General features: G+C 47.8%; 1 protein-coding gene across 1 annotated transcript in view; it reads left to right on the top strand.

The window, feature by feature from the left end:
* LOC149370903 (carbonic anhydrase-related protein 10-like) overlaps positions 1–25,726 on the top strand; it is a 183,110-nt gene that overhangs the window by 139,967 nt on the left and 17,417 nt on the right. The window contains exons 5-6 of the mRNA XM_089563499.1: positions 4,175–4,276; positions 7,207–7,273. Coding sequence (XP_089419625.1) covers positions 4,175–4,276; positions 7,207–7,273 — 169 coding nt within the window. The remainder of the gene's footprint in view (positions 1–4,174; positions 4,277–7,206; positions 7,274–25,726) is intronic.

Here is a 25,726-nt window from a genome sequence, read left to right as displayed (position 1 = left end):
CTGTTCCCAAACAAGTCGACCGCCGCAATCCAGCCGCGACGCAAAGGAGCATCGCTGCTTCTAAAAAACAGCCGTCTACGACCCAGTCGTCTCCACAGTTAGTGCGTCGTCTTCAGTGCTCTTTCATAACAGAAGAAACCGTGCGTTGAAATGCGCACCGCTGTACCACTCTGCTGTCGTGCGCCATGAAAAGGTGCTCAACGGAAGCTGTCCTCGTTTCCAAAGCTTTCACCTCTCATTCAGAGAGGAAATGAAAAACTGGAGCCTAGAGCGGCCATCAACTCTTTTCCCGAAACTGGAGCTGAAGAGAGACGCGTTCAAGGTTTAAAAGAAAGTGCCGAGTGCGGGCTGCGTTAAACGAACGTGGTGAGTATCACCTAAAACACCCGCCGACGCTGCTGCAAACGTGTTTTTCAGCACCGCCCGCCACGAGACACCGTCAGTGGCAGAGGGAAGAGCGGCCCACGGTTTTTGCGACGAGCGAGAAACACGCCTAGACGAAAGGCGACGACGACGACGAAACGGCGAGACGGTCGTTCTTTTTCTCGGTGCCCAAAGGGAAGACAAAGGCAGACGGGAACGACGCGTCCTGTTTTCTTGGCGCCGATTCAAGACGTCTGACATGTTGCGTCCTTTCACCCCGGATTCACAAAATAAGAGCGAGCCCAAGCCTCCCACACCCGCATGCGTTCGATCGCGGGGCCTCCTCCGTTCGTTGCCTCCTCTCCATCCTCCCTTACCTCGCTCCTCCTCTTTCTTTCTCGCGAGGAGGAGTGTAGCGGCCGTCTTTTTAAAACACACCGTGGCCGCGGCGCTTGGCAGCTGCGCTCGCGCGCGCTGGAACCGATTTCAACGCACCATTGTCTTACTCTTCGCGGCCTCCTCGGCCGCTGCCTCAACGGGAGAAATCTTTTATTGACGTCTGCAGTGTAGCACACACCAGCAGAGCCGGCAGCAGAAGAAGCAAAGGAGCGCACCTATATAGCCGCGTTTTTACTTTATTAATTTCGCCTCCTTTTGGTTTGTTGAGTTTTCCCCCATCAGACTTGTCTGGAGGGGGACGCCTTTGAAAGGCTCCGCGCTGAAACCTTCGTTGGGGGGCGGGGGGGGGGGGGGGGGGAGGTTATAAAGAAAACAAAAGAGAGAGCCTTCGATAAGACGCCATCGGGGGGGGGGGGGGGGGGGAGTGGGGAGCGAAGGAAATGATTTTCTTGACACGGGCGAGGGTGCAGTTGGAACGCGTCTCCGTTCGGTCTGGTATGGTGGCCTGTGGAGCTCCCGTTTGTTCGCGAAGGTTGCGCAGTTGCGACCGCTTTCTTATCGCTCTGCTACCAGACCGACCGCGTGTGCGATGACGTAAGTGGAACGGAAAAAGCATGAGAACGTTGCGAACAGAACTGATACTAAGTTAGTTGTGTATCTTCTGTTTTGAGCTTGCGGATCGTGCTTTAACGAAGCGAACGTGGTTACACTGCTGACTCGGGTATAGAAACGATATATTGTGCCTTCTCGATGTCATCATGCACAAACCTCCCTCATACAAAGGACACAATCTAAATGTACGGCACTCCAAAAAGCCGGCATACTATTAACGCCGAAGCGTTGAAGTCCCGTTATGGGAAAAATTCGACGTCGTTTTGACTGGAGAATTCTGATTGGTCGGGAGAACAGTAACGTAGAAAAGCAGTTTCAATGAAAAGAAAAAAAAAGGAAGTGTTCCTCTCACTGAACGAACATTTGTTCAGTGGGATAAATGGAGGCAATGTACAAGCACCTCACACGACTTAGCAGGCGAATCTCATTGCAGGAACACTCTTAGTTATTGAAGGTCCTTAATTAGCGTCACCAATTAATATGGGCAATGTTGCGTAATGTTGTATAATAACAATCAGCTATACACAGGAAATAAAGCAGCGTGTTGGGGCGGGAATGGGAGGGAGGAATTTCCGGCAGTATTGTGAAATAAAGCCGACCTCTTGGATTTCTTTCACCAGCATCAAATCGCAGGACAAACGCATTAACGCCATTCGTCTCCTCTGCAATGATACCCAGCGTTATTTTTCAGGGGCCGATCCCTGCCCGTGACGACAGCATTTCGATAGAGGTCAATTCCTGTTCCTCTTTAATAAACCCAGGAACACTGACCTGATAGAATTTTAAACCCTTGCATCGAATGGAGTTGTTTCTAAACGTCTTATCCACTGCGCGGGGGTTGTGGTTTCCGAAACAGAAGGCGCATACAACGTTGTACATTCGAAATATTCATATAATTATATAAACCAAGTAATGCATCGGGACAAATTTTTTTTGATGGTCGTGACTGTCGAATTGGAGAGTCTCTAGCCTAGTTCTTCTAAAATTAAGATAATTTAGCAGAAATTTGGAAGTAAGGACAACTATAATGGCACTAGACTGATCCGCACCCAGAACCTCCGTATGTCACATTCGGCTTTCTGCCATCTTAGCCACCGCTAACCAGCGGTTGTGTTAATCTTTAGTTGCGGGTTTATTTGTCTTGCATGTAGCCTAATATTGAGAGTGTTCCTCCCGCAGCCATAGCCATAGCGGCGAACGTTGAACATCCTGTCATATTCCATTGTTTGAGACGAAACGGTGATGTCGCAACGTTATTGTCGGGAGTTTTTAAAGCAGCAAACAAGCAGCGCAGTTTTTTCAAGCATGCGCCCACCTCTATAGTTCCTTAGTTTCTTCGCTGCTAGTCCCGTGCCTGGCCGACCGGATTGGCCCAGATGGGCGCCACGGTCCCCGCGCCGGATCAAATTTGATTGAACGCGCAGAATCGGCGACGCTTTGGTCGGCGCGCCGCCGTGACGACGAGATGCGGTCGCCGCGGGCGCCCCGGCTTCGATTATCGGAGATCGTTGGTACGCCGCCAGGCCCAAGAAACCGCTGGCGCTTGAAGCAAAAGTGGTTGGGCTTAGATTATTTGTTTTTTTCTTCTTCTTGCTTCTGCATATTTATTTCAATATATGGGACACAGGCAACAAGCCTTTCGGCGTCCGTGGCCCTGTCTCCAGATATGTCGTTCTTGATGCGCATTCCATTTCGTTTTTGTATAAGGCTATATTCTTACCAAAGGGAAAAATTAAGCCCTCAAAGCAAGAGCGCGTTGCGATTATTCAGCGTTGCGATATGCTGGATGATGAACAAGTATGGTCTTATAAGAACCGACGCGTCCAATTACACTAACGAGGGAAGCCTCTAATGTAGTTTCTGATCCCATGTTCTTCTTTGTGATTTGGTGTTCCCTTGAGGAAGACGCCGCCAGGGATTCAGTGGTGTAGTGAAGATCAGGCTGTAACCTCGATGACATAATTCTGGCCGTGGGTGTCAGAAGGATGCCTCTAGAACAACTACCGTATAAAAGGAGCCCTCGTATCAAAAGGAACACAGCGCCGTTTACACCAGGGGCCTTTCACAGCTCCTGTAGAAGGGAGCTATGCCAGGGCATAATCAGATCAAACCAGAGCCGTAGGTCAAACCGCTATACCATAGAATGGTATAAACTTTATTTTTGCACTCCGACAATATCCTTATACAGGTCAATGCAGTCAAGGCGGAAAGCTGGGCTATTTGGTGTGTCGTCATTAATTAAAAGACTAGCACATGAAACACGGCCACAGACATAGAAGGAGACAGGACGAGCGCTAAACATCAACTGAGGAATTGCCGCGACAAGCAGGTACATAAAAGCACTTCGGTGGCACATGCGCACACTTAGTCAGAACAAGCACAAACTAATCAAAATGTGGCAAACTGCTCCTGGCGTTTGATGCCACGTGTGCGCTTGGTAGGGGAGGCACAAGGTTAGGCGGTGAGATTTGTGAGGCTTATCACATTAAGAGGGAAGGTGATAAATATGTCAGCACGACATCACTTGCCCTGTCCAAAAAGGAAGAAATGTATCTCAGGAGCAGTTTGCATATTTTGATTAGTTTGTGCTCGTTCTGACTCAGTGTGCGCATCTGTCACCGAAGTGCTTTTATGTACCTGTTTGTCGCAGTAAATCCTCAGTTGATGTTTAGCGCTCGTCCTGTCTTCTTCTATGTCTGTGTCCTTGTTTTATGCGCTAGTGTTTTAATTAATAATTTTAATTAATATTGTGCACGTGACCGCTCTAATTAGTTGTAATGCTTTGCTTTTATATGCGCAGCTTCAGATTTTCGGCTACAACTCAGACCTCTACGCCAACATGTCCGAAGCCGTGGAGCTACGAAGGAGTGAAGGCCTCGTCGGGATCTCCATCTTGCTCCAGGTGAGGAAGACGCCGCGAGCGGCTGCAATGCAACGTTATTTCTTCGCATCATTAGAACTAGCGCATCTCACGTTGAACGCGGGCTTGCGGCAGTTATCATTTCATAACTACTGATTATTGTGTTAAATGTTGCGAGGCCTGCGAACAAAACTAGGTGCAGTGAGCTACGATAAAGGGTAGAAACAGGTAAGGAGTGGTGCAGACCCTCAAGTAAGAAGCTTAGTCAAACGTCTGTTGCTTTCACGAGCGATAAAACACAAAAAACATGCCACCCGTGAAAACAGACATATAAAAGCCATTGTCGGTTACGGCAAAGTCAGGTAGTTCAAGGCCAGTAATGTCATTAAAGATAACCTGTTTGTTCTCTTTCTTTCTAAGGCAACACTGTGCAACTTAATGGGAAAATATTAAATTTATAATTCTGAGATGTGGAAACGCGGTATTTATCATCGCCAACTCTTTCCATTCGCAGCAAAAATATGACGTGTAAAATGCTTTATGCGCTCACACCAACTACATCTGACGGTAAGACAAAATCAATGGGATGTATACTACACAGCCTTTCGTTTTTTGTAAAAGCCGATGTTACCCAATTCTCGCACCCCAGACACCTTTCTTAAAAATTGAGTTAAATCCGGTTTCTCCCGGAAACTTCCCCTACTACAGTACGCACAAGGACATTGGAATTAGTGGCTAGTTAAGGTTTACGTGCAGTCTTGGTCAAAAGTCTTTAAGGCCAAAGGCTTTTCGCTTCAGCAGCCTAACCTAGTCATTACGGCACTATTAAAGTCCGAATCACCTTGAAATGCTAGCAGAAGTTTTCTTCTTGCGGTTGAGAAGCTTCCTGCTTGATTTTTGTTTTCAAAGATCCGCGACACGCAGCATCCTAGGAACATTCACTTCGCTGCAGGTGAATGCTGCGGCCTTAGGACTTTTGACCAAGTCTGTACATATGAAAAGGCATAGAGAGCGTACGTTTTTCTGAACAAAGCTGGAGACACGAAACGCGAATCGGGGGATATTCCGCGCTTATTCCAGAGGAGCGTTCGTTGGACTGGTGGTCTTAAACCTCTCTAAGCGCTTGTTATTCATGACGGGACTTAATTTGAGGATACGTTCGAAAAGGAACTTTTGAAAGCGAGGCGACAGGACAAGGGTATTAACCAGGCCAACACAGAGGAGAAGTTTATTTGGACTCTCGATCAAAAAGGGACATCCGTCCCTCTACAAAAACAAAGATACATTGCGGCAACTGATGTCGCCCTATGCACACACACTCACAGGTAACGTAAGTGTCCAGAAACAAAAAGTGTCCAAGAAAGTTCTAGTGGGTCCAGAAGCAGGGGAAGCACGCCGAGTTGAAAACCGCGCACAAAAACCCGCGCACAAAAACACGCGCACAAAAACACGCGCACAAACAACGCGCACGAACAACGCGCACCACACACGCGCGCCACACTTAATATGGCAGGGGCCTCACCGTAACACGGCATTTATTCGGCATCAAGTAGCAAGCGGAGCCTACGCTAACAATGTACAGGGCTCTTGGCCGTTTGAAGTCTCCTGTGTGATCTTTAATTACTGTTTTCGCAGTGCACAAAGCAGGCAGGTCTTGCACGCACAAGCTCTTAGTATAAAGATTTATGGTTAACGCGATGAAACAATTGTACTAGGTGAAAAATATTAAAATATGGTGCGCAGGCTTCTTAATGCGCAGACTGTTGTTTTTCTTTTGTTTCTGAAATATCGAGCAAAAAAAAAAAAGGGGGTATTTTGCGTCCCGTGCGAAATCGAACGCTTTTAGTAAATAGTCTTTTTCTGAAGATAAGTGCCTGAAAAAGGCCCGAATTATTAAAATGCCTGCTCAGTAACGTGATGTGTACCCGAAATTATACTAAAGAAAATAGATCGCCAGATTTCTACTCCCCAATTCTGGAAAATGTAAAACTGGAAAACGAAAGGCCCTAGATGTATACATACCAAACGTTAGAAATTCATGCGGTGCTTTGTAGAGTTCCTGTATATGCTACCAAAGGTACCTGCGGAGTTCCTGTATATGCTACCTGCGGGAGCATATACAGGAACTCTACCTGTATATGTATACAGGAACTCTAGTGCTTTGGAGCTTTCAGCGCCACGCGGTACGTGGTGGCAGCTATGGAAACTAGAACCGACTGTCAGGTTTCCTGGACTTGCCTCAATCGCTTGCTGTCTAAATCATTCGCTCCCTCATCCTCTCACTCACTCGCTGACTCAGGTACTCAGGTTGTGATCCTCAGCACCTTGAACAGCTGCACGTCGGGAAAGAATGGTTCTGAGGCCATGCTTTCTATTTGGTACGCATACATCCCGCTCTTTGTGCCGGAAGAAAAGGGAAATATTACATTCCATTCTTAGGTCTGTGCCTTGCCGTGATATCAGCAAGGCGTACAATATTGAAGTTAGGCTAGCTCAGCAAGTCCTTCGTTGTTATTTTCCATTTTCGTTCCCACATATTTCAAGTGAATTTTGTCAAGTTGGTTCTGTTTCTCTCGCTACGAAAGTGATTACTGACACAGTAAGAGTGGCGGTTCATGGCTGGTCGATGATAACGTCCCGGTCAGTGACTACACTGTAACCAGACACTATAACTATAATAAGTACGCTACCCAACTCGCAGATCGGTCAAGAACCGTTATGTGCAATACATCGTAGAATTACTGTCCTGATCAGTTGACATCAGCTGAATCTTCGACCTTACGACGCGATTGTACTAACATGAATAAACAATACTGCACGGAGACTAGGATACAATGACGTGATGGCTTCTGCACTGTAATAAAGTCCTCTATGAGGGGTTCTGGAGGTAAATGCCGTAGTTACCAGCGTGAATACCACCACATGGCTTGTTTACTCATGCATTCCTTCCTGTCTCTCTTTCTATTTTGCAGCTTGGTGATTTGTCCCATTCCGAACTACGAGTCTTGACGGGCCAGCTTCATCGGATAACATACAGAGGTGAGCGGACGACTTCTTATGCGACTGCACGTCGCGAACTTATCGTGGGCTCTGTGTACGTCACCGGGTGTGGGACGTGGTAGGCCTGTGACGAAAAATTACAGAGCGCACTTAAGAATACTTAAGTACTATTTATTTATTAATACTGTTGGCCTGGGGCCGTTACAGGTTGGTTATAAGACAATAAATAAAGAATAGGAGTACTGCCATGCTCAAAACAGGTCATGTAATTCAAGAGTGAAATGAACGGCACAATTACAAAGAAAGAAATCAGAGAAATTCATCATGGTGTCGCCATCTTTCCATAGACGAAAAACAAATACATTAAGCCAGAACAAATGTGCACTTTCAAAATAAATATACCATCATTAAATTGTTAGTACACAATTTGAGCTACAGAAAAAGGACCAGTCAGTCTGGATTGAAATACGTTTACAGTGTTTGCTGTTAGTATTTCATGGGGCAACGAGCTCCACTCATCTATTGTTCTGGTAAAAAAACGACTACATCTATCTGTGCTGACATGGGTTGGATGCGGTCTTGGTGGCTGCTTCTGAATGTTCGAGACATGCGCTGCTTTATGTACTGTTGAGTGTTGAAGTTAAATGAGTTATGGCGAATCAGAGAACCTTTAATCTAGCTATCCTTCTGCGTTGTGAAAGTGGAGATAGGTTAAGTTTCTCGAGCATATTTATTTTTTGGGAATGCGAAAGCATTCTTTTATAGTGGGTTTTGTTAGGCGGTTCAGTAAAACTTCCTTTCTCATGACACTCTCACTCATTAACATAAAGTCGTAAGGAAACGCACACACTATAGGCTCACTTCTATTCGTCAAGCAGCAAGGCGGTTTTGGGGCCTAAATGTTGCGTGTTCGCCTTCATACTTCGTAGAGAAAGTTACGCACCTCGTATCTATAGTTCGATTCTACGATGGCAACGCACTGTTAATGGCTTGCACATATATGCTTAGTTATATAGCTTTACTCTGTTCATATTTTTTACCCCCAGATACTTTCCTAAACTTTGCTGCCACACCGACGTCTCGACAAACCTGCTTAGTTTTGCAGTTTCACCGCAACAACCGGACCAACTGAATAGTTGGGTCTGAGGCACTGAAGAGCCCAGAACCTGTCTGACATCTGGATTCACACCTCAACTGCACCATGAGAGAAAGGATGAAGGATGGAGTGAAAGTTATGCTTTATGAACATATTGCCATCAACATTGTCATAACAGTATCTTACAGTAATCCGCAGTTGCCTCAGAATTAAGAGGGAGTCTAAGAAAGATGGAACTGCGAATGTAAAATTTCACGGCTGCGCAATAAAATGCTAAGCATGCCGTAATTCAAACAGTAGGTAAATATTCAGCGAGAAATGCACTAAAAAAATTGAGGCGCTGCCGGACGGTGTTTCCAATCGTGCCGCTGCAACCTTGTCCGCAGGCACCGTTTAATAGTGAATTGTGATGTATTTCGACCGCTCTGGTAAGGACTCGGAAAATTTACCCTCTCCTGAGTAGCAGCCCAATAGACCTGTTCTCGCTTAAAGCGTTCACCGCCAATTAAAAGAATGAAAAAAAAAGGATTATGATGAATACATAGCGATGCATAGATCCTGACAAGTAACCAAGCCATACAATGCATTTAAATTTCGGCGTTATCAAGCAATTTCTCCCACGCTACTGCCAAACGCAGAAGCAAGGACAAGGAAGGGAGTTGAGTGCAACTGAAATCACAAACAGAGAAAGGAAAATGTTACGAATCCAAGCGCAGCCGAGGGAAGGCGAGGGCCATGCGCAAGCAATCCTCGGGCCGGGTACTAATCTGTTGACACGAGAGCCGCCCGGAGAAATGACTCGCCGCTTGCAGCGCCCCCTGCGCCGCTTCCCAACGAGCCCCGGGGTCTCCCGCCCGCCGGCTCTGGGAGACGCATGCAGTCCTGATTTATGACGATTCGCGGCGACGAGCGTCCGGCCCAGACAAAAGACAGCGCACGGCACACATGGCGCGCTCACACACACAACCGGGCGCTGTGCCCTGGTTGTTGTCTCTTTCTCCCCCTCGCCGATAGGGGCCGCCCCTCTCCCCCCAACCGAACCTCACTAAAACCCTTTTGTTTCAGCGCGACCCGCTGCTTTGCGTGTGGACTTACGCCAGCGGGTCCCCCTAGGTGGGCATACACGGCAGCAGGAGCGCCGTCTGTTGTCTGTCGCCCGCGTGCTCGGCATCCGCTTATCATGCGATCCTGCTTTTATTTAAGCAGATCTTCTCTTCGCGTTCTAGTCGCTTAGCTTACTTGTTCTTTGTTCCGGGAGCCTGTCTGCCTTTCTTGCGCTGACAAATTTCTTCGTCGTAGTCGCTGCTTCCGAACGGTCCACACAGAGGGGAAAAACTGGCGGACGCAATGATCGAAGAGCTTCCGCCTTGCGAGCATCGTCGGCGTCGTCTGACGACGAGTTTGCATCGATTGCCGGATATTAATAATGCACCCTGCTTCGAGGTACCGATGTACTGCTCGGCGTGAATTTGATTTACCGGTGGGTTCCGCCTCGGGCGTCCGGGATGCTGCGGGTCCGCGCTTGGCTGGTTCGTGTAAGGAACTGCTCAGTTTATGCTAATGATGGCGCGCCAATTACTATGATCTGCTTATGCTGGCCTCGCTTCGAAGTGCTCATGAAACACGCGTGAAAAGCGCGAGAAAAGTTGGAATACTCGTGTGCGTCATATGAAGGAAGCATAGCCTGCGGTTACTCTGCAATATGAGCTTATTTTTGTCCATTTATGACATTTAACACGCAGCCTCTTAGGCAGCGTCAACTTACTTTTTAACGACAGATGCTCTCACAAAATCAGAGCAAAGAATGATACTCGCTATTTAAAAAAAAATAAGAGAGGCGATCAATTGGATTCATGAGGAGGCAATGTGAGAGCATTATTCTGTATCTTCTTTCTCATCATTTGTGCTATTGTTCTGCAGCATGAACACGAACTGCATTAATAGAGCAAATAAAGTTTATTCTCTCTCTCTCTCTCTACTATAACGACCACTACCGCTGCTTGAAACTACTTGTACCTCTATCATCACTAGAACCCAGTCTCTCTCACTAGTCACTGAAACGCCGTTGCCAAGTAGCTAGCGCAAATGTTTCATTAGAGCCGGTGTTTCGTTCTAGCGACTTTTTCTTACAGCCAGTGTTTTATTCTAGCCGACCTTTTATTATAGCCAGTGTTTCATTACAACCGTTTTGCCATCAGAGCCGGTGTTTCGTCCTAGCCCGCTTTTTCTTACAATCAGTATTTTATTATAGCCGGCTTTTTATTATAGCCAGTGTTTCATTATACCTGACAACCAATGTTTTATTATAGCCGGCTTTTTATTATAGCCAGTGTTTCATTATACCCGATGTGTTATTACAGCTGGTGTTTCTTTCTGGTCAGTGTTATAGTAGGTGGAAGGTGGCAGCTCGAGAGCGGGAACTCCCCCTAAATGCCATATGCCACGGTTGGCAGCTGGATGCCGGACGCCCGAGAGTTATCGCCGTGATGACCCTCCTAATGCTCTCGCATTAAAATACATTATTACAGTGACTTGCTATGCGTCAGTGTAGTGATCATTTCGAAAAAAGTTCGCAACACGTAACACAGACAAAAAGCATTCAGAACAAGTAATCGATATTTGCGTAGTTGTGTCTCTTACAAACCTTGGCGTTTAAACATTCATCTCATGCTGCAGAGTATATATCGACACTTCAGTATTTGCCGTGAGAGACGAGTAATGAATTAATGGGCTTTTTCCTTATTGCCTTGAGAGTTCAGCCCTTAAATTAACGAACAGAGTTTACCTGCCAAGGCCGAAATAATGGCTTTCAGGTACACCGAAATAAAAAGCTCCGTGTCAGTTGCGATAAATTCGGAGTTGTTTAACACGCACTAAAATTCCTGCACATGACCTCTGAGCCTGAAGAAAACGCCATAACCTCTGGGTGCGTCTTGACGTTGCAGTAAAACATTCAAAAGGTTCTCGAAGTAACAGCGCAAAAACATAGACAGGACACATGGAATAAGAAGACACCACGAGCGCTGTGAAATGTGGGAAGAAGTACATAAGCCAGACAGGCAGATGCACCAACGATAGGCTGAAAGAACATAAAATTAACGTCGAACAAGCACGCAGGCATATTGGAATTCATGTAAGGGATTGCCCATCAAAAACTTGCTCGGCTGAGTATGCACAGTGCAATGTGATAGAAAATGCAGCGCTCGTAGTGTCTTCTTATTATCTGTGTCCTGTCTATGTTTTTGCGCTGTTACTTCGAGATGGATCACCAACAAGCTGCTGTTCTGGCTAATTACGATTCAAAAGGTGCAGGAACTTAACCAGTTTATACTAGCGCTTTATAGTATGCTTACACTTTGTACCGCATTTCTCTTTTTGATAGAAACTGCTCAATTCGCTTTCATCCCAGATGATGTCAATGGCGCTCAACGGCAGCGCTTTGATCTCAGAGAGGGTATTTTCCTCTCGAATACCCGAAGACAAGAACAGCTGCTCGCTCAGTGACTTGTCTAGCTGCCTGCCACCATCGAAGTCCCATGAGAGGACGGAATGAAATAAACAGTAGGAGAGATGTGGCCGATCAAGTTTAAGCCCTCAACGCGGACGCACAATTCGGCCTGCTGTCAGCGCCATCTGCGGCGGGGGTTTCGAAATCTCAGCCAGTGATGGCTGGTATAGTATTTGTTGCCTCGCTTATTTTGTTCGGATGCTTCAATTGTTTTCTTTTCTTTGCAGTACGTCTTGCAAACTCTTTCCCTCTCAGAATTTTTTGTTCTATCATATAATCGATTCCTTTAGACTCCTCTTGTTGTTACTCCTAGCAGCGTACAGTCAAGGCGTTTGTTCCTAACCTGCGACCGACTGAATTTTGTATATGGCTGGGATCAGCCAGGCTTTTGGGTTAGGTAAAATTTTCAGCACACAAAACTGAACTTGAAACGCGGCCTCATGCAGGTGCTTCGTCCAGAAGTGAGATGAAATTCTTTTTGAAAATTACGAGGTATTCACGTGGTCGGAACCAACAGGAGAGGTTCCCCTTGACGCAAACCGCCCCTTGGTCTCTGGTGAAGTTACTTCACTACCACCCCAGGATATATGACTGAACGGTTTGATTCTACTCGTGCTGCAATAAAAGGGTCAGTAGCTCGAACTTGATACTTTTGGGCGGCCGCTCGAGTTACGCCCCGATATTCGACGTCACCTTGTCACTTTACTGCGGAGGCATAAAAGGAATCACGTTCTCCCCACGTCATACACACAGCACAAAGTAGATCGGCGGAGAAGGCAGGTTTTTCTCCCTAAGGTAGTGTCAAGTCCTCGAAAGCTATCTAAAGGGTGCCGTCTGACGAATGAAGTTCTCAAAGAACACACTAAAGTCCAAGTCAAACATTGCTGCGAAGTCGCACGGTAGGTCATAGGGCTTGCATTGTGGATGAGGCAGTCCAAATTACAGGAACGCAAGAAAAAAAAAAAAGAGAAGGAACCCTAGTTCTCATCCCTCTAAAGCATAGGGTCATTGACATTCTATGCTTTAAGCAAAAATTCTCTCAAGTAGACCGAAAAATCTTTATTTCAGACCCTTTATTCCTGCATCAGCTTGAAAACTCCGGCAATAGAAAAACAAAATACACATTTTTGGTTCTTAAAATTTCACAAAAGTCAGTAAAAATCCCGTTTTCGACAAATTACACCCCTCAGAATTCATGAAGAAATGAGAAATTTCCTCGTGCTAGGAGTTCCGCAAGGTCTTCCCTGTGAGAATAATTATTGTGACTGGGGAATTTTTAACGAGCACTGTAGATTGTCTTCGAAAGAGAAACTGAAAATTCTCAGGGGTTTCACTAATTGGGCTTTAACAGATACCTCAGATTCTTCAAGGCATATGACATGCACTGCGTGACGTGGAATACGCCCGCATTCACCGGAGATCGTTTCGTTACGCAGCACGACAGTTATCGCCGCAACATTTCATCTTTCTAGCGAGCATTTATGCACTTTTTTTTGTTTGCCGGGAGGCTGACTAAGGGCATCAGAGGTTCGCCGTATAAGGAGAGATAAGAAAATCGATTTTTCTCTTTCGTCCAGTGGTGAAAGGTTCTCATAATAAAGCGCAATTCAACCAATCTAAACGCTTGGCCACAGTTCTGGGAAAGTGCCCACTAGTCGGATGAGGCTATATCTGGGCTGGGCTTCATAGCATCTTTTCGTCGCAGCAGCTGTCCAGATTTTTTGCTTCGAAAATTTTCGTAACGGGTTTATTTTCATACCGTAGATTTATACACCATCGAGACGATGCGGCAGGATTTTTGTGCGCCCGTAAAGAGTTCTGCTGCTCGAAGCTCCATGTATTACTTTCCTTAGCTGATTCTTTCGCTGGTACATTGGTACATAATTACACTGTAAGCTTTACAACAATCACGCAGATAGCTTAACCAAGTATCTCTTTCGGGCTGGCCGCCATTAAAGGGAGCATAAATTTGCCGAGGCCTGACACGACTTTCGTAACCCAAGCTCGTTTCGGAATGACGAAAGAAAGCGCAATAAAATTTCAGCCTTTCCGGCGCACTGAAGAGAGGACGAGAAAATATCGAGAGACTAGAGAAGGTGGCAGCGCATGCAGCGTGTACACGTACACAGCTTACGATAGATAATACGGTGCAATCTCCTCAACGTAATCGGTGACGTCACGAGCGTATTTCGATACAGGTATAACAAATGCGACAGCTCGGAGACCAGCGACTTCAGAGAAGCGTCGCGTGATTGGATTACACACCGGTTGACACCTGAGCTAATTATAGAAGAAGGAACGACAAAACGCGTTTAGCTGCATCAGCCGCCTCAGCCTGAAAGCGCCGATGCGCCCAAAGTAGCGGAAGAATCACTACCAGAAAAAAAAGCAACAACAACAGGGCGAAAGAACGAACGTTGGGAAAGGAAGGCACGAACGAGAACGACGGCACGAGCCTCTCGCGGCAATATTCACCAGCTCTCTACTCATCTGACAGCTCTGTCTGTACGTCTCCGAAGTCTTTGCAGCGCGCGGCTCCGCACGGCGTTTGTGAACAACGCACTGTGTAGCACATCCATACCCTGGCACACAGGCCTGGAAACTCCTCGGATGAGGTATTAAACTGTTCCGAGGGCCGAGCTATAGCGTGAATTTTAATGAAGCCGGATCGGCTGCTGGATCGATGGGTTGGCGCCGGTGGTGGCAGCTGCCGAGGAGATTCGTTAGGAAGCCTATACGTGTGCGCGGCGGGGTTCCCTGCACCGTCCACCTGCCTCCCGAGGCGGATCCCCCCCTCTTAGTATTACACTCATGAATGCCCGCCTACGGCAACGACATCCGTGCTCACTACAGACGCTGGTTTGTTATGTATGAAGGAATATAATTGGAATCACGAGCACTAGTCTTTACGGCGGTATCTGGGCATTCGCAGCGCAGAAAGGTTTGGGAGAATGCAGGTCACGTCATCATCATCATCAGCCTGACTACGCCCACTGCAGGACAAAGGCCTGTCCCATGTCTCTCCAATTAACCCTGTCCTTAGCCAGCTGCGGCCACCGCTCCCCGCCGACTTCTGGATCTCCTTCGCCCACGTAACTTTCTGCCGCAACCTGCTACGCTTGCCTTCTCTTGAAATCTACTCCGTTACCCTTAAGGACCAGCGGCTATTTTTCCTTCGCATTACATGCCGTGCCTATGCCCATTCCTTCGTCTTGATTTCGATTAGGATGTCATTAACGCGTGTTTTCTCTCTCACCCACTGTCTCCGCTTCTGGTCTCTTAACATTACACCTATTATGCTTCTCTCCATAGCTCGCTGCGTTGTCCTCAACTTAAGCTGAACCATTTTCGTCAGCCTCCACGTTTCTGCCCCATATGTGAGCACCGGTAAGATATAGCAGCTATACTTTTATCTTGAGGGATATTGGATGCCACGTGATTTGTACTGATGAAGTTCTACTCTGGGCGGCACCTCTGTAAGAACTTTGTATTGTCCGGGTGTTGCTAGAAGCGGGAGTGTTTGCCAAACTCGGAACTTGTGCAACCGACCTAACCTGATCGTCGAAGCGAAGTTCCATCATCGCTAATATTTCCTGGTTTCAAGCTTCCAAATGTGTGTGTGTTCGTTTTACCAAAGAAGAGGAAGGAACTTCATGGCTGACATTGCGTATTCAATCCACTGCAAAATGCAATCAGAGAAATACAAATAATGAATACAAAATCAGTAAATTTTCCCTCCGAGCCGGTCCACTACAGAGATGTGGCATGGAATCTCTTCAAGTGCTACACAGTTGGAGATATACCTAGTTTAGTTGAGTTGAGTTTAATGGCGCATAAGCGACTGAGGCTATCATGCGCCAAGCTCAGGGTATAAGGAGATATACCTGTATAGTAATCTACGAATACCCCTACTTTCAACGCGTTTCGTATTGTTATTAGCAAGCTTTAGAAACGCGATGCGACAAACGCTGTTCAGAGAGCATTTTCTGAGCGTTGTGTACGAAAACGGGAAGAAATGCTAGCCAGGTCATTTGATGAGTCGGATTCGCTCGCGGCAGGCCTGATGTTACAGTACGTTTTGCTGGGCAAGTTGGAAGTAATTCATATTGTGAACCAGCGCAAAACGGACAAAGGACCAAGGAAAGAGAAGACGACACGGGCGCTGTACCTGACTGGTTTGGCGGTGGACGGATGTACCTGACTGGTGTGGTACATCCCGCACTAAAACCTAGCATCGCTTTGGCATTCACCACAACGCCTGTAATACGGTTAGTTACTGCGAGCCACCGCTGTAAGTAGTTTAAGCCACTGCTGGAAATACAACAACATTTCGCTCTCGCGTAGCGAATACTTTGTTCATCTGGTTTTCATTATTTGCCTGCCTATTGGTCAAAGGTGATCTTTCTTTCAGTGTTGATAAAAGGAAAAAGTTTCGTCTATAACGAGTGGCCCAGAATACCTGTCCCGCTTTCTCTCTGATCTCTTTGTTTAACTCTTATTTAAACTAACTATTTTGCGAAGAACGCCCTTTCTGTTATCACGGAGTGATAACCTCTCACGAATGCACGTTAAAATGTACTGTCGTTTCACCGTCTGCGGTACCGTGCGATGCATTGGGTATGATCTTTTTCCTCGCTCACTCGCTTTTACTTTCTTTTTCTTCTTTATTATGTCTCCCTCTTTACGTTGCCTTACTAATGGCGAAACGATTAACCGCTGCTAACGCGCACTTACCTTTCCCACTCAACGCTAGAATCCTGCAGCTCTGGCTTTTATCCAGAAAATGAAATTGGGTCCAAATTGGTGCGCATTCGTTTAAACCGGCGTGCGCGTGTCAATGACAGGCAAGAAGCGGGCAATTTTCCAAACTCAAGATTAAAAGTCACCCGCGGCGTCGGGCGATTTATGGCAAGCACAACGAGTGAGCGGAGCTACTTGGCTTCTTAACTGCGCGATAACGATTCATAGGATAAACGGTACTTCGCTTGTAGCCGCGTAAAGATAATGAAAAAAAAAAAAGTGATTCAGTACAGCCTGGTTTCATAATGCTATCTCGTCGTTGCCTTCCCAGCCTGACCCAGCCTGTTCTGTTTGCTCAGGTGTAAGGCTGTACGCTTTTTGTTGTGTTTGGACCGGCCGTGGGGGGAACCGTTCTTCTATTAAAACTAAACGCCGCCTCGGAAAAAGACAACTGATTGCGCCATCCTTCTTCTCCGTCCACCTGACGGCGCCGTATTACAGGACGAGAATGCCTGCACCTGACGGGCTCCAGTGACAGATTTTTGCGCAAGCCTTATAAAGGCCTTCCGGGCTCGCTCAGGCGCTAATGACGAAGAGTCTGCTTAATGCCGGGAGTACAAGCTTTCTCAATATTTTCTTCATATATAACTGCTCTCCTTCTCAGCGTCGGATTCTTTCACTAGCCGGAGGATGGAATTTTTAACCGTTAGGATCTCTACCTCCACCGCCGGTGTCACGTCGAGCCGAAGACAGTCTAGGACTATAGGAGCTGCGCATCTCTGCGTGCAGGTGACAGGCTCTGAGCGGCCCGTTGTGGGGAAACTTTTAAAATGCAATTTTTTTTTATGGTGTGGTGCGATTGTACTCAGTATTGGCAAGTGGATTTTTGCTCGCTTTTTGGTAGCCAAAATTTTGCTTTGAAAACTGGCGAAGCAGTACTATAGACGTTGCGAGCCTTCGATTACGACTGCAAGCATTCCCTTAGTGACGAATGGATCAGAGAAACTTGTAGAGAACGACTAGATAGACATATGCGTAATTGTTTCCTGTATACCACTCAAGCTTGAGACTGAAACAATGCGATCATTGCGCTGTTTCTAGCGTTCTCCGCAGTCCGCATACACACGTCCAGATCTCAATAAAGTGCGGCCCTTAGGTAAAAAAAATGAGTTAGTTATAGTCAAAGCTAAAAAAGGTTGGCTCTCATTTCAAATCACATGCAATAAAGCCATGTATTGTGAAGCAGACAACAGTTTGGTAAATATTTCAGTAGTCCACAAAATCTGCATAACTCCGCCTGAGCGCCTACGAAACAGCTTAGCATGAAGTGAAAAACCTGACCTTTGGATATAAGTATTGCTTCTAGTACGTATATGCTAAATGTTAGACTGCAGATTGTTTTAAGAACTCCCTTCTCTGGAAATATGCCCAGACGTAATCACCGATGTTTTGCCCTGTGTTGTGAAAATCTGCCGTCATTCCTGAGTGCAAACAGCTCATTTTTTGCTGGTAAAGTTCCACTTTTTGCACAGATGTCTGCCCTGCGTTATCAGTCTACGCGCTGCCCGGTGCTCTGCTTTGGTACACTCTCCCTTTCCTATCTCATCAGTGATATGAGCGGGTTGTCGCGAAACGTAGACATGCGCGAGTAGGTTAGCAAGGCGATAAATAAGCGAGGAGCGGCAGTACGACGTCTTTCACGTGTTGCTCTGTGAAGACTTTCCAACTGCACCGCTCGCCGGTTGTCCTGCTGCGTCCGCAAGACGACCAACCCGTCCGAAGGGAAGCGCAAGAAGAGAAACAGCGGATGTCCTAGTGGTTAGCTGCATCAGCATTTTATAATGTATATTAGCGTTTATTTCGGCAAGTGGCTACGTTAATGTTAAGCGGATATTTTACTTAGCAGTGGTTGCTAAGACTGCAGTCAGCGTTGAGATCTCTTAGGAGATCATCGGTGGATCGTTTGAAGGCGCTAGCCTTTTCTGATCCTGCTGATTTTGTTGTACCTCCACCTTAAGGGTATGGAGCGATAGCTTTAATGTGTTAACCCACATACATGCGTAATTCGTCCTTATCTATATTCATAGATCACCGGGAGTCATACCCTTCCTGGCGCAGAGGTGCAGCGGTTAAGCGATGCGCCACTGCCCCTGCAGGTGGCAGTTTCAAAAAAAGCCACCGGCGGGGCTTGCGAAACCCAGGCTACTATTCCCGAGGGATCTCTCGCGACCAGTCACTAATTTAGCTGCCAACTCCCTCGATGGGCAGTTTGCGCCACAATCCGATGGACAGGTTGTGATGACGTAACAAGGTTCGCGCTGCGTCACGCGAGACGGCGGTCGCCATATGCGCTTGCATAGATCCTTCGAATGCTACACATTCTGGATAAGTTCTGGATAAGTAATAAGGACAAAGTCTAGAGGGTTAGAGGAACCATGACTAGTGCGAGTTGGGCCATCAGCAATTTGAGTGAGGTTAAACGAAGATCAACTATCGAGGAATGCCTAACACTCCATGAAGAATGACGCACTATGGCGTAGAGTAGATGCCCAAATATGGAAGGGTAGTTAAAAGCTCCTAGTATCATAGAGAATGCTGTTAATACCGCCAAATAGTGGTGTTAAAAGTGTTATGCAAAGTGTTAACCAAGATAGAATCCTAATTGAGGGTATGATAGCCAGCCGGGAATATATGGTTTCTGTTTTAAAGTAAAAAGGAGCACAACGCGGACTCTATTTGGCCGGCAATGCTTGTATGCTATGAAGCGAGTGCTTTAGAAATAGCCAACAAAGTCCCGCTGCACTGCGTTCAATCGCTGTCGTACAGAAATGCATTGCAGTGTCCTTAAGTTGAACATGGGTCGCTTTTCTTAACATGAGCGTTAGGCCACCTTTCAGCAATCGCTACAATAACAGCCTCACACGAATCGATAGCGGAACTCAGACGGTCCCTTTTGTTCACTTTGCTGCGAATATTACGGAGGCGCACACAGAGTGTGCGGGGTAAGCGCTGAATCTCACTTCCCCTCAAAGACTGTAAACAACTGTCAGTCTGTTCGCGCGAAGAAGGCAAAAAGTTTGAAGACTTTCTTGCTCTGGCGCGCTGGCATATGAAGGATGTAAAGTCGAGGGGAGTACAGGTGAACCCGATAAACGACGCGAGTCGGTTGGCCTGTCATCTACGGCATGCGCCCCAGCATCACACGTTATCGGCCCAATACTGGTAATGTATTGGCGACGGCCGGTCTTACTAAGGAGTGGTGTGAAACCGTACATTTCCGATACAGGGCCGATTACCTGTGCTGCTTGGGTGCCCGAAGGCGAAAGAGAGATTCACAGACGCTATCAGAGCAGCCGTGCACTCCAAACAGAAAGCAGTAAAAAGAGAGTAACCAAGCTGTCGTCTAGCACAATCCATTTTAAAACACGGAGTTCGCTAGAGGACAGCTTGCTCCCTTGTGCAGCGAGAACTACATTACCCGCAGTCTTGCCGTTTCGCTGTGGGCCTTCGGCGCCACTTGTGCGCATGCGCCAGGAGCCGAGTGACGTCACAGCCGCGCAGCTGGTGAGTTGCGCGCCGCGCCGCTCGCCTCCGACCGACAGGAGCCGCCGAGTGACGCCACAGCTGCCGGCGCCGCGCCGCTCGCCTCCGACCGACAGGAGCCGCCGAGTGACGCCACAGCTGCCGGCGCCGCGCCGCTCGCCTCCGACCGACAGGAGCCGCCGAGTGATGCCACAGCTGCCGGCGCCGCTCCGCTCGCCTCCGACCGACAGGAGCCGCCGAGTGACGCCACAGCTGCCGGCGCCGCTCCGCTCGCCTCCGACCGACAGGAGCCGCCGAGTGACGCCACAGCTGCCGGCGCCGCTCCGCTCGCCTCCGACCGACAGCAGCCGCCGAGTGACGCCACAGCTGCCGGCGCCGACGCCGCTCGCCTCCGACCGACAGGAGCCGCCGAGTGACGCCACAGCTGCCGGCGCCGCTCCGCTCGCCTCCGACCGACAGGAGCCGCCGAGTGACGCCACAGCTGCCGGCGCCGACGCCGCTCGCCTCCGACCGACAGGAGCCGCCGAGTGACGCCACAGCTGCCGGCGCCGCTCCGCTCGCCTCCGACCGACAGGAGCCGCCGAGTGACGCCACAGCTGCCGGCGCCGACGCCGCTCGCCTCCGACACCGACAGGAGCCGCCGAGTGACGCCACAGCTGCCGGCGCCGACGCCGCTCGCCTCCGACCGAACGGCCGCGTGTTTCTTTACGGATCACCGGGCCTTTTTTCTGGCAGTCAATGAAGTTTAGGTTAGGTTTATTGGGGTTTAACGTCCCAAAGCGACTAAGGCTATGAGGGACGCCGTAGTGAAGGGCTCCAGAAATTTCTACCACCCGGGGTTCTCTAACGTGCACTGACATCGCACAGCACACTGGCGTCTAGAATTTCGCCTTCATCGAAATTCGGCCGCCGCGGACGGGATCGAGCCCGCGTCTTTCGGGTCAGCAGCCGAGCGCCGCAACTACTGAGCCACCGCGGCGGGGCAGTCAATAAAGTTGAATAACACGTGCCGCCTTCACTAACACGTAACCATCACGATAAGCAACTAGACGTAACCAGGGATATACCGTACCTCTCGCTACGTATATCGCGGCATAGCCGAGCTAAGCCACTGCCATTTTTTTTTACTCTCGAGTAGGTGTGTTTGTGTTTACAGTGTACCGAAGATGAAAGAGAGGTGAGTTGGGCAACGCTTTGGCGAAATCGACTAGCTTCTTGTGACAGCAACGCGTCGCTTTGCAGTAGTCATCACCAAAAGAGATGTCGCTATCTCTCAACAGCAAACGCTGCGCAAAATTGAGTTCCTTTGAGTTATAAAGGGCAAAAATTTGCTACGAACGTGTGAAACCTCTGTTTGACTGACGCGCCACCAACAAGGTGCACTCTTACAATCTGTGTAAGGTCAACTCAGAGCACACGCAAGATATAAGTGATTGAAATAGTTTTTTTTTTCAGTCTGATGTGAATTTTCATTCTCGTTGCCGAGACCAAATTATTTCTTACTGACCATCCTTCCAGGCCGTTTGCCGCGAAGGAAGGGAATCAGTTTGTTGGATGATATTGCTAACAAATTTGCTGACAAACCTCAACCATTGCTCAATGTTGCTGTCTGTTCTCGCTCTGACTTCTAGTGAAGCAAATCGTTTGTCAATATTAACTTGTTGCTGAGGGCTTCCTGGTTTGCCTTTTTATCACGAACTATCTGCGTGAGGTTGGATTGCACTGAAGCGGCAGGCTCGCACAATGCGGGAATCTCTCACAGTGTAGTCGCGGCCTTGATATGACGTACTATCTCGATCAGAAGTTTAAGAGACGCGAGTGTGTGAAAAAAAAAATCAACTCAGTCAAGTAATCCAGTCGCATAAAATGTGTCAAGAAATGAGAGCACATGGATGCTCTATTCGCTGGTAACAATATTACGCGAATGCGTCACAGGGCAGAGCTACTGCAAGCTTTTTAGAGTGTTAGCTTTAATCCTCGCATTACTCAAGGTCGCGTTAGTATGAAACGCAATGCCATTAATTGGTACCAGTGGGGGGCAATATTGGTCACAGATTGTGGACCGCCTAATTGGAGTGTAATGTTCACAATGGTATCAAACGATTCAGCGCATTACGGAGCATGATGTTACTGGTCGAATAAAAGCCTAGTATATCATAGAGATACACATCGACGACCTTTGGTTCCGCAAACCATAACTTCTTGAAATTTCAAACGTCTATTATGGTCAAAATAATTGACGTAGGTCATTCGAGGTGGTGTCAAACTATATGTCTTCTTGCACTGTATACGTCGCCATCAAAAAATACATATCCGGATATAACAAAAAATTTGTACCGGATACAGCGAAAATGAATAATGACGTAATATTCGTTCGATATTGCTAACGCTCGATACTCATACGCTGCCTCGGCGTTTTCATCTCTTTTTTTCGAGAACACGCGTCCAGTAGACTTTCGAAAGCCTTAGTACATTACACAGGCTGTCGCCGTTTTAGTGGGAGGTAGGGGCTTTCTTGCGAGAGCCGTAGTTGTGCTCGACATAACCAGCGTTCGAAAGGAAAGTGCAAAGCGTTTTAGCTCATTCCTAAGGCAGTTCACACACGATTTGTAGACATCTAAAAGCAACAAGGAACGATGACTTGTTTCCTTTACGTATAGAGCAAAGGTTCGACTAACCTCTACGTCATGAAAACGTCGAGCGTGAAATAGTGCGTCAGTTGTCCTGCCTACTCACATACTGAAGTGGAATCCTGGCGTACGACTGCTTAAATTGGCCGCAATGGTTGATGTCGCTGACTGTGCCGTTGCGTCCAAAATCATGAGGGGCCCCCAACCAAGAAACAAGAGCCATGCTCGTCCGATAGGCCGCGGTCGTTTGTCGAGAGTAATAAAAAGGCGCCGGCACTAGGGCGTCCCGTCCGGACCACCATTGATGACAAGAGGAAGGCCGCAACCTGCAGATTAACACGCAGACTATGATGACTCCCGCGCGACCACCAGGCTCCGTTGTGACGGCGTGGGTCTGCTCCATTAGTAGTGGAGGGGTAGCTGACGGCACTCACTGATCGTTGATGACACGTGGCCGACATTATAGCTAAAACCACTCCTAGCTAAGCATCTGACGACACGCCAGTGTCTTTCGCTAGCTAGACTGTAGTTGGCGTGGCGAGGTGCCGGAGTTTGTGTTGTCGTGAGTCCTGCGACTAATGCGATTGGCATCGACGGTAGCAGCGAGGACACTTTGCACCACGGCCGGCGGGGCCACGTACTACGCTGGAAGTTTCGGACTGCAAACCAGCCACCCCCCTACCAGGTGGCTGCCCACCACCTACCCACAGCCACCCTAGACCCACCTCCTTTCCGCACCTCACTTCACCATCACCCGCCATCGATTCACTCAACTTCGCCCACCTTTATCCTGCAGAAAAATTCCGTGGAGTGTGTGAAGCCTCGACTTAGAGTAAAAATATTAATTCGAGTAAAATCATCAAACTTGTCGTCGAACATAAATGCAACTATTACCGCAGCTTTCTTGCGTCAGGGCTCATGATCGCCCTGTCGTCTCTTTTTATTATTTTGCCTTTAGATCCAATTTCTCGTCGACTATTCTCTTTTCTCTGCCGAGCCTAACCCTGGCCTAACCTCATTGTGTCACAGTTTGCATCTATAGTTTCCCCGAAAGCGACATGTTGCATTAGCAAAGTGAACAGCTTTTTCGAGGAATGACATTGTTACATATATTCTGCGAGCTATGTTGCTGCGGTACAATATGAATAAATTGTCCGAGGAAATTGCTGTGGCATATTTCTCGTCCTTATTTATACCGATATGCATTAATTCCTCTACATTTCTTTCTTTCGTTTTCAACTTATATTGTTTTGTATATTCCACACTAAACCACTCACCGTTGGGCCAAAAAGCACTGGCACGAGAAATTTTAACACGAATAACTCTACCGCTTCGAAATGGTGAACCCGCACACTTTAATAGGTGCAAACCGCCGCACTTCTACACCAGTCGTTCTCTGCTCACCCCACGTGCTCCCGTGGCCCGCTCTCCGCCGACGGGAACCTCGGTATTCATCAATCATAGCGTCGAGTTTAGTCGTCTGTAAATGCAGCCGGAGGCAAAATTCCGAAATGTCCTCCGCGCTCGCTGGACTGCGACAAGCCATGCCTCCTCCTTCTTTACATGCCGCGTGTCTCTCCTTTTTATTTTTTCGTGCCACGCTTTCCACAACTCGCACAAACGCACACACATGCATGGTGTAACCCTCGCCATGCAGTTCGCCGTGAGGCGGGCGAGCGCAGCATAGCAAGCGCTTGAGGATCGCGAACGCGACCCACCCCTCCTCCCCCAACGCAGGCTTAAAGGGAGAGATTTGCCGGTGGGGAAACTAAAAGGGGGAAATAAGAGCAAACCATTTATCCGAATTGAGAACAAAACAGCTGGAAGGAGCACGTTTGGTTTGCAAGAAACAAAGGGCTCAATAAATTTAAACCCCCTCGCCGCATCACCACTCTCCTTGCCCCTTCAAATGGGACAAAAAAAGAACAAAAAGACAGCTGAGAGATGGCAGACGGCAGAAAAACGGCGAGACGCACATACGGTCTGCGCTGCGTGTGTAAGACTCCCTAGCGCTCGACGTTTATGAAATTGCCATTCGTCTGTCTTTATTCCTGGACTTGTCTCTACTCGTATTTTGCTTTCCCCGCCTTTTCTCTCTCTCTCTTTTCCTAGCGCGCCCTCTTCTTTCATTTCTCTTCTCCGCCATCCTTTCCATCATTCGCCAGTTTCTCATCCGTGCCTGGCGGCGGAAATACCGCTCTCGCGGTGTTTCAGCATCGCCTCTATCGGACACGAGGCTAGAGCACAAATGTAGCCCTTTTTTCCCTCTCCATTCCCCACTCTCGCCACCCCCATCTCTTGGCCGGTGTATCGTTGGGTCGTTTTACCCGACATTTCTGGTCGTTATTTCATTCCGTCCTTTCCTCGCGAAAGCACGTCTCGGAGAAAAAAAAAAAGTTGGCTCAGACAAGTGAAAATAAGTGTCCGCCTCCGGCCACCGAGAAGTTCCTCGCTCCATGCACGGTCCAGCCCGAAAACGTTCGAATGCGGTTACTTTTTGGCTTCTTCCGCTTTTCGCATTTTTTCTGCCGTTAAACGGAGCGCGTTGGCCACAGGCTGCATTTCGACACCGCGGAGGAATGCTTCAACAGCAACAGCTCCCACTACATTGGCGAAAAAACTTATTGTTTCTTATTAAGATGCGTCATTTATTTTATGAAGGTCATGGAAAGCCTCTGTTGCCGAAAAGCATGTGCGGCTATGCTTCTGAGTAATTACGATTGTCAGCGGCAGATCACAGTGACTGTAACCAATATAAGAATAGAATAGAGACTGCTCATTAAAGCGTTTCAAACGTATTTCTTTTCGTAGAAGATACCGTTTACGGAACATTCAAAAGGCATGTGTAGTTGTTCGAATGTACTTTTGTAAAGAAAGTCTCTTGAGGCAGATCAGCTTTATAACGAGGAATAAATGCTGTTCACACCTGCTTGGTTTTAGCGATCCGGCTATAGCAGCAAATTAAATTGAATACC

Source organism: Amblyomma mixtum, chromosome 1 (genome assembly GCF_055824585.1).
Source record: "Amblyomma mixtum isolate Tamu chromosome 1, ASM5582458v1, whole genome shotgun sequence".
NCBI lineage: Eukaryota > Metazoa > Arthropoda > Arachnida > Ixodida > Ixodidae > Amblyomma > Amblyomma mixtum.
The sequence above is the reverse complement of the archived record's forward strand: the minus strand, read 5'-3'. Positions and strand labels throughout refer to the sequence as shown.